This window comes from Vigna radiata, chromosome 6 (genome assembly GCF_000741045.1).
Source record: "Vigna radiata var. radiata cultivar VC1973A chromosome 6, Vradiata_ver6, whole genome shotgun sequence".
NCBI classification, from domain to species: Eukaryota; Viridiplantae; Streptophyta; class Magnoliopsida; order Fabales; family Fabaceae; genus Vigna; species Vigna radiata.
In genome coordinates, this window is record NC_028356.1 from 7,879,308 (window position 1) to 7,889,766 (window position 10,459).

A 10,459-nucleotide genomic window follows, 5' to 3' on the forward strand; every position below is an offset into this window, starting at 1 on the left:
AAAGCAATTTTTAAAGACAAAAACTAACTACTTTTTTTAAAGAGGTTATAAAATAATTTTTTAAAAGAAACTGAACTTGAAATATTCATATTTTATCCTTATAAAAAGTAAACTGGAGTAATGTTTTTTCATGTATTAGAGTGACTACTATTCTCAAACTCATACGCATATGACCTCCTAAACATTGAAACTTCTCCAACATCTCATCTTCCATTCTTCTACATGTTCTTCTGTCTCTCCTTCTCTCTTTATTTCTCTTCCCGAAAGTTCAACTAATAAAGAGAAATCCTAATAAAAGGTTAACATTTTTTTCTTTAAATTTGTCTCCTTTAAATTTTAAACACCAAACTTATCTAACAGGAATTTTGAAGATTTGATCTTAAACACTTCTTTCCAATTGCCAACTAACTAGCCCATTGTCTCTAGTAAGTGTTCATTTGATAAAATGAATGAGTTCTTTATGAGAGTTCAAACTAATAATTTGTTTGTGTTATTCTTCTTGACATTTCTCTTTTATCTATCACTTTCAAGTGCTCAACTCCCTCCTTATGTTGTTGTCTCACCTCGTTTATTAGATGCTCATCTTCAAGATTTTGCCTTTAAGTCTCTTTTCAATCCAAGAACTGGGGTGTCTTATGATGCTCATGTCCCTATTAGCCTATCAGGGATAAAAGTTTCAGCAATGAGGCTTAGGAGTGGTAGTTTGAGGACCAAGGGTGTTCTCAACTACAAAGAGTTTAAGATCCCAAATGGAGTTGTTGAGAAACCTTATGTGAAAAGGCTTGTGTTGGTGTACCAAAACTTGGGAAACTGGTCTGATACATTTTATCCTTTGCCTGGTTATTCATATTTGACTCCTGTTTTGGGCCTCTTAGCTTACAGTGGTGATAATTTATCTGTTTCAAGTTTACCTGAATTGGATATAAAGACAATTGATAAGTCAATTTTAGTTCATTTCCTTGATGTGAAACCAGTACCAATTGGAGCATTGGCCAGGTGTGTGTATTTTGGTTTGCAAGGTTCTATACACTTTGACATCCTATTACCTGGAAATGTGTGTTCAACAATGCAGCAAGGACACTTCTCCATAGTTGTGGAGACAAATGCCCCATCACCAGAACCTTGTGGTCGTGGAAAAGTTCAATTTGGTGAGAAGAATCATAAAAATATGATGTTTGTGTTGTTGATTAGTGGGATTTTGTTGTTGGTGGTGATTATTTTGGGACTATTGGTTGTTAGAGTGATAATACACCAAAATGGATCATCAAGGGTACAAGAATTGGATCGTGTAGTTGAAAACAATGAAATTTTGGATATGACTTCTATTGGTGACATTAAAGTACCATTTGCATTTGGGACTCGAACACAACCAATGATAGAACATGAATATTTTGCTTAAATTTATGACATTTTTCTTTCTTCTATTCTAATCATACATTTTTTTATTCTATATTAGTTCAAATTGATGTCTTTATGTTAGAGTTTCATAGTTTCAATTCTAGAAAAATAGAATTATATATTTCACCTTGTTAGTTTATGGGTGAAATTTTAATTAAACCTAAAGTTCTTTACTTTTTGTAGTTGATTATTATTTTAATAAAGAAATGAACATTTTTGTTTTCAAATATTCATTTCATTATAATGGTTTCAACTCATTTGATTTAATGGCTTAAATTGAAATGTAAGATTTTTTTTTTATCTCTAATATATAATGTTAGCTTAAATATATGAATTTCGTATCAAAATCTAAAGTTTGAAATGATACAAGATTGTTAGTGTAAATGGTTTTTGTAGGATAAACAACAAGTAGTTATTTACAATTTATATACTTTAAAAACATAAATATATCATAATCTTCTATTTATTGATTTATATGGGTATGATATTGCTTGTACTTATTATGCCTAAGGAAGGTATAGAATATGAAAAAATATAATAGTGTAATCAAAGTGTCTAATCACCAACAAACGACTAAGTAGATATAAATTAAGGAAGAAATGAGTTCATGTACCTAATCTACATGTGTAAGGGTTCATGGGTAGAAACTCCAAGATTTGAGGATTGTGCATTTATCAACTACCTAATTAGGATCAAATCATTTTAAAAAAAAGTGAAATTATAATTTTTTTTTATTTAATCTTATTAAAAATTAATCAATACCATTAATATATTGTTAATTAAATGCTAACATTATTAAATACAACAACTTGTATTAAAGTTAATTCTACATTATTATATGTAAATCAATAATTATATATACTTATTTATAGTAGTTCTTTTACACGCAATTAGATACATATTATTCTTAAACTAAAACTCTCTAACTTATAAAAATTGAAGAACAAATCTATAATTAAAATTTAACAAATTTAAAATTGTAGATTTTTGGAATTGTAAGAATAAAAAAAGTAAGCTAGTGTGTGTGTGGGTGGGTGGGTGGGTGTGGGTGTGGGTGGGTGAGTGTGTGTGGGTGGGTGGGTGAGTGGGCGGGCACGCGAAGTGATATTTTAAACACATGTTTTCCAACACATGTTTCTGAATCATTGTAAAAAATTTAGAAAATGAAAACAGATCTAGATTCTAACCATCATTAAAAATTTAGGGTTTCAGGTGCAGAGGTTTCATCATTTTCTCGTGGACTATTCGCAAAGAATGCAATAGGTTTCACGTGGACCGCTCATAGCAGTTTGACATTGCAAAAGGCCATTAGTCGAGAATGATGCAATGTGGTGAGGAGGAGCTACAAAAAGTGTGTGACGTGGTGTAGAGAAGCTTCACGGGATGCAGAGGTTGCACAATGCGGTGCGATAGAGCCTTACGCATTAAGGAGTGCATGATATGGTGCAACAGAGCTTCGTAGGGTGCGGAAGTTCGCATTCCGATGGTGCGGAGCATGAACTAACAATAACGAAAATGGGGTACGAGAATGAAGAGTGACATAAGTAGAATACATAACAGTAGTGACGTGACTAGAACACAAAGTAGTGTGGCACGCAAATCCAAACGATGACACATCAGAGACACGAATGACAGGAGAAACGACATTAGACTGAGCGACAATGATAATGTGAATACTGAGGAGGATAAAGAATATTACAAACTAGAGAGAAGAAGTTTAAAATGAGACAGAAAAATTATACATATAGTTGTGAAAAGAGAAAATAGAATATGAAAAGTAACACATGCTTTGTAACAAAAGTTGAAATAGGAGAAAACTGTCATTGTGTTTTCACTATTCCACTTTTAACAACAATATTATAAGAAAAACGTTTTTTCAACAACGCTCATTTGACAACAAATTGACAACGACACGTGCCGTTCTGTCATTTGTTGTTTTAAATGGTTTTTTAAATAGGTTTAAATGAAAAACGAAGGACATTTTCGGAAGGGCATTGTGAGGAAAATCTGATCGTGCCTTCATCCCTTCCAATCTCTTTCTCTCTCTCTCTCTCTCTCTCTCTCAAGTTTTCTCATTCCAAAGTCTGACTCCACCATTTTCTCTCCACCATTCCAAACACTTGAGACACTCTCGACTTGCCACCGCCATTAAAGTCCATCATTCGAAACTCTCGCCCCACCATTCGAAACTCTCACTCTGCCACCGAAGTCTTTTTTCTTCACCGTTGTTCGTTAGTGCTTGGGTCGATCTATTCTCTGCAGGAAGTCCTTTGTCCGCCATTGAAGTGGTCGGAGGAAGTCTCGCTTGGGTCCACCGTCGGTGTCTTTTCTCGAAAGGTTTCGTTTTTTCACTGTCGTCGTTGTTCCTTCGTGGGTTTCGCTGACAGTTTCTGCTATCACCCACTACCCCATTCAAAATAAATACCCATGTAACCTACTTCCCCCTTTCAAAGACCTAATAACCTCCAACCCATTTAACCTTTTACCCCCTTTCAAAACCCTAATAACACCAAATGGCAGATCGCGCTCACAAGAAACTTAGGACTTCGTCTTCGACAAGGGGGCCTCGAAGTCGCCCACTGTCATCCCCTCCACTCTCGCCACCAGTTACAAGTAATGAATTGTTTTCCAACGTCCAAAGAATTCAAACGCTGTAACATTTTGGATTACTATAGCATTAGAAAAATATTATTGGTTTAGATTATTCTTTTATAGGAAATGAATAGACATTGTACAAAATTATACTATTCAAAGTGTATTGTTTGATTGTATATACATGTCAACTTCTGAGACAAAAAATCAATATGAATATAATATTCCTCATTAATTATTCTTAATATTCATTTTCGTTGTTTGTGTTTTTGGTTGAGTGAGTTTATTGATCACCTTGTTGGGTCTGTTTTTAAGAATTGGTTTATCCTTGTACTGATGAGGACTAGGACTAAAACAATAGGTTTACTAAATTGGTTGTTGTTGATTACATGGAAGTTGTGTAAAAAAGGAACACCTTCAACCGTGGCCAACATGGTTGATCAATTATGAAAACTTTGGAAAAACACTGGTAAGGAATCATGGGGAGCGCTTAAGCCATGGTTGGGGAGCGTTGCTGAACTTTTGGTACAAAATGGGATTTTTTCACTAGTAAGTGATTACAAGGTCCGTGTAATCGATTAGAAGTGTATGAGTCCTATGTGAAGGGTGCAGGACCTCATCTGTCAACCTTGAAACACCCTTTGTGGGTCTTCCCAACACATAAGATTGACCAAGTTTAAAATTTCTTGTTGTGGACACCTTCAACAATGACCAACAAGGTTGATCAATCCAGAAAACTTTGGAAAAACACTAGTAAGGACTCATGGGGAGCGCTTAAGCCATGGTTGGGGAGCGCTCATGAACTTTTGGTGCAAAATGGGATTTTTTCACTGGTAAGCGATTACAAGGTCCCTGTAATCGATTACAAGTGCGTGAGTCCTGTGTGAAGGGTGCAGGACCTCATCTGTCAACCTTGAAATACCCTTAGTGGGTCTTCCCAACACATAGGACTGACCGAGCTTGAAATTTCTTGTTATGGACAACTTCAACCATGGCCAATAGGGTTGATCAACCTAGAAAACTTTGGAAAAACACTGGTAAGGAATCATGGGGAGAGCTTAAACCATGGCTGGGGAGCGTTGCTAAACTTTTGGTACAAAATGTGATTTTTTCACTAGTAAGTGATTACAAGGTCCCTGTAATCGATTAGAAATGCATGAGTCCTGTGTGAAGGGTGCATGACCACATCTCTCAACCTTGAAATACCCTTAGTGGGTATTCCCAACACATAGGACTGACCAAGTTTGAAATTTCTTGTTGTGGACACCTTCAACCATGGCCAATAGGATTGATCAATCCAAAAAACTTTGGAAAAACACTGATAAGGACTCACGGGGAGCGCTTAAGCCATGGCTGGGGAGCGCTCCTGAACTTTTGGTACAAAATGGAATATTTTCACTTGTAATCGATTACAAGGCCCCTGTAATCGATTACCACTGCATCAGACCTGTGTCAATGGTGCAAGACCTCATCTGTCAACCTCGAAACACCCTTAGTGGGTGTTCCCAACACATAGGACTGACCAAGTTTGAAATTTCTTGTTGTGGACACCTTCAAAAATGACCAACATGGTTGATCAATCCAGAAAACTTTGGAAAAACACTGGTAAGGACTCATGGGGAGCGCTTAAGCCATGGGTGGGGAGCGCTCATGAACTTTTGGTGCAAAATGGGATTTTTTCACTAGTAAGCGATTACATGGTCTTTGTAATCGATTACAAGTGCGTGAGTCCTGTGTGAAGGGTGCAGAACCTCATCTGTCAACCTTGAAATACCCTTAGTGGGTCTTCCCAACACATAGGACTGATCGAGTTTGAAATTTCTTGTTGTGGATAACTTCAACCATGGCCAATAGGGTTGATCAACCTAGAAAACTTTGGAAAAACACTGGTAAGGAATCATGGGGAGAGCTTAAGCCATGGCTGGGGAGCGTTGCTGAACTTTTGGTACAAAATGGGATTTTTTTTCACTAGTAAGTGATTACAAGGTCCTTGTAATCGATTAGAAGTGCATGAGTCCTGTGTGAAGGGTGCAGGACCACATCTCTCAACCTTGAAATACCTTTAGTGGGTCTTCCCAACACATAGGACTGACCAAGTTTGAAATTTCTTGTTGTGGACACCTTCAACCATGGCCAATAGGGTCGATCAATCCAAAAAACTTTGGAAAAACACTGATAAGGACTCACGGGGAGCGCTTAAGCCATGGCTGAGGAGCGCTCCTGAACTTTTGGTACAAAATGGAATATTTTCATTGGTAATCGATTACAAGGCCCCTGTAATAGATTACCACTGCATCAGACCTGTGTCAATGGTGCAAGACCTCATCTGTCAACTTCGAAACACCTTTAGTGGGTCTTCCCAACACATAGGACTGACCAAGTTTGAAATTTCTTGTTGTGGACACCTTCAACAATGGCCAACATGGTTGATCAATCCAGAAAACTTTGGAAAAACACTGGTAAGGACTCACGAGGAGCGCTTAAGCCATGGCTGGGGAGCGCTCCTGAACTTTTGGTACAAAATGGAATTTTTTTCACTAGTAATCGATTACAAGGCCCCTGTAATCGATTACTACTGCATCAGACCTGTGTCAATGGTGCAAGACCTCATCTGTCAACCTCGAAACACCCTTAGTGGGTCTTCCCCAGACGTAGGACTGACCAAGTTTGAAATTTCTTGTTGTGGACACCTTTAACAATGGCCAACAGGGTTGATCAATTCAGAAAACTTATGAAAAACACTGGTAAGGACTCACGGGGAGCGTTTAAGCCATGGCTGGGGAGCTCTGATGAACTTTTGATACAAAATGAGATTTTTTCACTGGTAATCGATTACTTAGTTCCTGTAATCGATTACGAGTGAAAAAATCTCATTTTGTACCAAAAGTTCATGAGGGCTCCACAACCATGGCTTAAGGGCTCCCCATGAGTCTTTACCAGTGTTTTTCATTGGTAAGCGATTACAATTGGTCTTCCATCCACATAGGCATGACAGAACTGGACATTTGTTATAACAATCATAAAGGATGAATATTAAACAATACTACCAAACAATAAATGGAATGAAAATAACAATCACAATTCGAATAACCACTTTCTTTATTAACAATAAAAATAATTGTTTGAAATACAATTATCCATACTTCTAGAGTTACTAAATACTGCACTATTCATAAATTACATAAATCAATCAAGTTTTGGACTATATCTGGTGTATGGAGTTCTACAGGCTTTGTTTTTGAAACGCTTCCGGCGTACTCCTTCCTTCATAACAGTTTCATGGTTGTAAATTCCTCCTTCGAAATAATGGACTTGTGCTCCTTACTCAAAATTTCATTCAAACCACCAACAAACTTGGTTTTCAATGAATGACGAACAAATAACTGCACAAAAAAATAAACCAACAATCACAAATCACAACCCTAAAGAACAAACCCAATCAAAAACCCCCTAAATCACGAACAACAACCAAAAATAATAACTCAATCACAAAATACGAATATGCAAAAGGGAAAAACTACATACCTTATTCGAAGAAGCAATGTCACTGGACGAACTCATTGACACAAACGAAAGAACTTCCTCAATGAAGGGATAAAGTTCATACCTTTCTCGAAGAACCATTGTCACCGAACGAACCCATTGCACAAAAAAGGTAAGAACTTCCACGAAATCGACACCCAATCATAATCTCCAACGCAAGAGAGAAACCCAATGACGAAGGAATTTCCTCAACGTCCACAGAGAACGCTCACAGACCACTTGGATGCCTTCAAAAAATGGAGAGAGAGACACAAAAAGCTTCAAACGAAAACGAAAAGCCTAAAATGGAGGAGGAGGGAGGAGAGAGGAGAAAGGAGAAAGGAGAGAGGAGAACGTGCTAAGGAAGAAGGGGAGAGAGTGCTGAAATGAAAGAAGGCACTTTGAGAATATGAAAATGTCCACCCCTAACCCCTTTTTCAAATCAGTTTAAAAAATAAATAAATTGAAAATAGGCCAATAAAAAACTGACACGTAACGTTATCAATTTGTTGTAAAAAATACGTTGTTAAAATATCACGATCCATATTATAAGACAATCGTCATTGTTTCTTTGCTAAGTCACTTTTAACAATGATAGTAAACAAACCGATATTAAAAGGTTCACAAAAATATCACCACATTTTGTTGATTTTTATTTTTTAACCATTATTTGATATCGTAAAAACCATTTTTACATTAATAAAAAGATGAAATTAATTACACATGTTCTGAAAAGATATATGATTGATGCTGAGATGTATGATATGATAAAGGTTAAATATATGTTTTAGTCCTCATATTTGTTCTCCATTCTCAATTAGGTCCTCATGTTTTTTTTTGTCCCAATTGCATCCTAATATTTGTAAATTTGAGGCAATAAAGCCCTCTCTGTTAACTAGCCACTAACGTCGTTGACATTATGCTGATATGTAAATAATTTTATATTCGTGGCATTATGTATTAAATTAAATGGATTATGTGTTAATTACACGTAGAAAAGTAAATTCTTACCATAAAAAATTTCCATTAAAAAAAAAATTCCCACCTATTAACTTCGTCTTCTCCACAGAAACCCTAATCCTAGCCGTCAGCATGCGCCGCCAGCATGAGTCCACCGTCTCTCTTCGTCTTCTCCGGAAACCACCCATGGAGGAAAATGCAAAAAGGGAATGAAATATCCATTGATAATATCATATAGAGGCAAACAACCTGCAAATAAGAAATTACAGAACCAGAAACCTGCACTGCGATTCATGCCTTCAAACAATGATTCGAACAGATCAAATGGATTGTTGAAATCCTGGCATAACAGAGAAATCCTTTGTTGAGAACTCAGAGGTAACTTACCCCTATCCCCATTCCAGAAGGCATTGACGAAGGGGAGAAAGATAGAGAAAGAAGAAACTTTTTTGGGATGAATTTGATGGTTTATCCATTGAACCACAAAAAAGGACAAAAATACTAGATCACCCATTTGCTTCAGAATCTAATCTAGAAATGGTAATAGTTTGAACACCCAATTATCAACCTGATACCCTGATCTCTTTCTAACGCCAATACTTCATTGAAAAAAAAAACCAGCAACCACTAAAAAACAAGTAAAAAAGACATTGGGAAGAAAAATAAAGACAAGAGAAAAAAAATGAAAACTTTATATTGAAATTGAGGAATCTGAGAAGAGAAAATTCACCGGAGAGTCATCAGTGGCTGATCTGATATGAAGGGAAGCTTGGGCAGTGCTAGTTTGGCTCTGGTAATACTGAAATCAGGGGGAAGTGAGCACGGAAGAAGCTGAGAATGAAAGCGATCCTCAAGCCTCGAAACGAGTTCCACGTGTAATTAACACATAATCAACACAGTGCCAACAACGTTAGTGGCTAGTTAACGGAGAGGGTTTTATTGCCTCAAATTTACAAATATTAAGATGCAATTGGGACAAAAAAAATATGAGGACCTAATTAAGGATGAGGAACAAACATGAGGACTAAAACATATATTTAACCTATGATAAATGCATCACTCATCTGTTTTTTGGGTGACCTTTGTGGGTGATGAAGTCTATGTTGATTTCTACATGACTTATGCTTTCTCTCTTCTTTGTAAGAGGGGCTACGATGATAGTGACAGTGATACTTTAGGTCTTTTCTATTAATATGGAGTATACTTGGTAATGATGGGTGCACGAAGCAAGAGCCTCAAAGTTATAATCGCTAAGCCTGGCCCATTATTTCATTTTCTGCTGCATGCTTATCTCAGAGTCCTTAGAAATTAGAACCCAGTGGTACCTTTATTGTATGGGTCATCGGAACATAATTATTAACATTAAATTCTTAAAACATGTATCCTAATCAACACGATAATGAAAATAACGAAAAGACGTTTATAACCATGCCTTTTTCACATTTAATTCAATTCATAACACTAGATGACAACACATTCAATTAAGAATACTTAATATATTATATGTAGATTCATAAAGTATATATCATATATTATGTGAAGAGGAAAATAGAATGAATGAAAATATCTCTCCTATTCTCTCATCACGTGTACTTGGCAATCAATTTAATTTATGATATCAAAACAAATTTAAAAATTATATAATCCTTGTATTATAAAAAAATTATATAATATAGACATACATATATATTTTATTTTATTTCCAAAGGCTATAAAGTATGAAGAAAAAGAAAATTGCATTGGTAGGTCGATAGGGTTGGTTCGAGTAAGACAATAAATGGGTAGAAGGTTGAATAAAAACAAATAGCATAACATTTATGGTATGATATTTCAAACAAATGCATACAAGTTGATTTTAGTAATTAATTAATAATAGCAATTAAGCTGTCAAGTTAATAGCTGCGTTTTGGAAGGGCAAATTATCATTAAAATTTGCTAACAAGTGAATAAATATTATTATAAGAAAAAGAAAATGCTAACAATAATA

The 10,459-nt window shown here is 35.9% G+C and overlaps 1 protein-coding gene across 1 annotated transcript; it reads left to right on the top strand.

Annotated features, from left to right (window-relative positions):
• Window positions 1-445: 445 nt before the first annotated feature.
• LOC106763354 lies at window positions 446-1,399 on the top strand. The gene has a single exon (XM_014647553.2). It carries the CDS (start codon window positions 446-448, stop codon window positions 1,397-1,399), a length of 954 nt encoding a protein of 317 aa, XP_014503039.2.
• The last annotated feature ends 9,060 nt before the right edge of the window (window positions 1,400-10,459 follow it).

What these genes read in the sequence shown, in the direction of transcription:
- LOC106763354 (XM_014647553.2), top strand. Translation starts at nt 446, where the DNA reads ATGAATGAGTTCTTTATGAGAGTTCAAACTAATAATTTGTTTGTGTTA.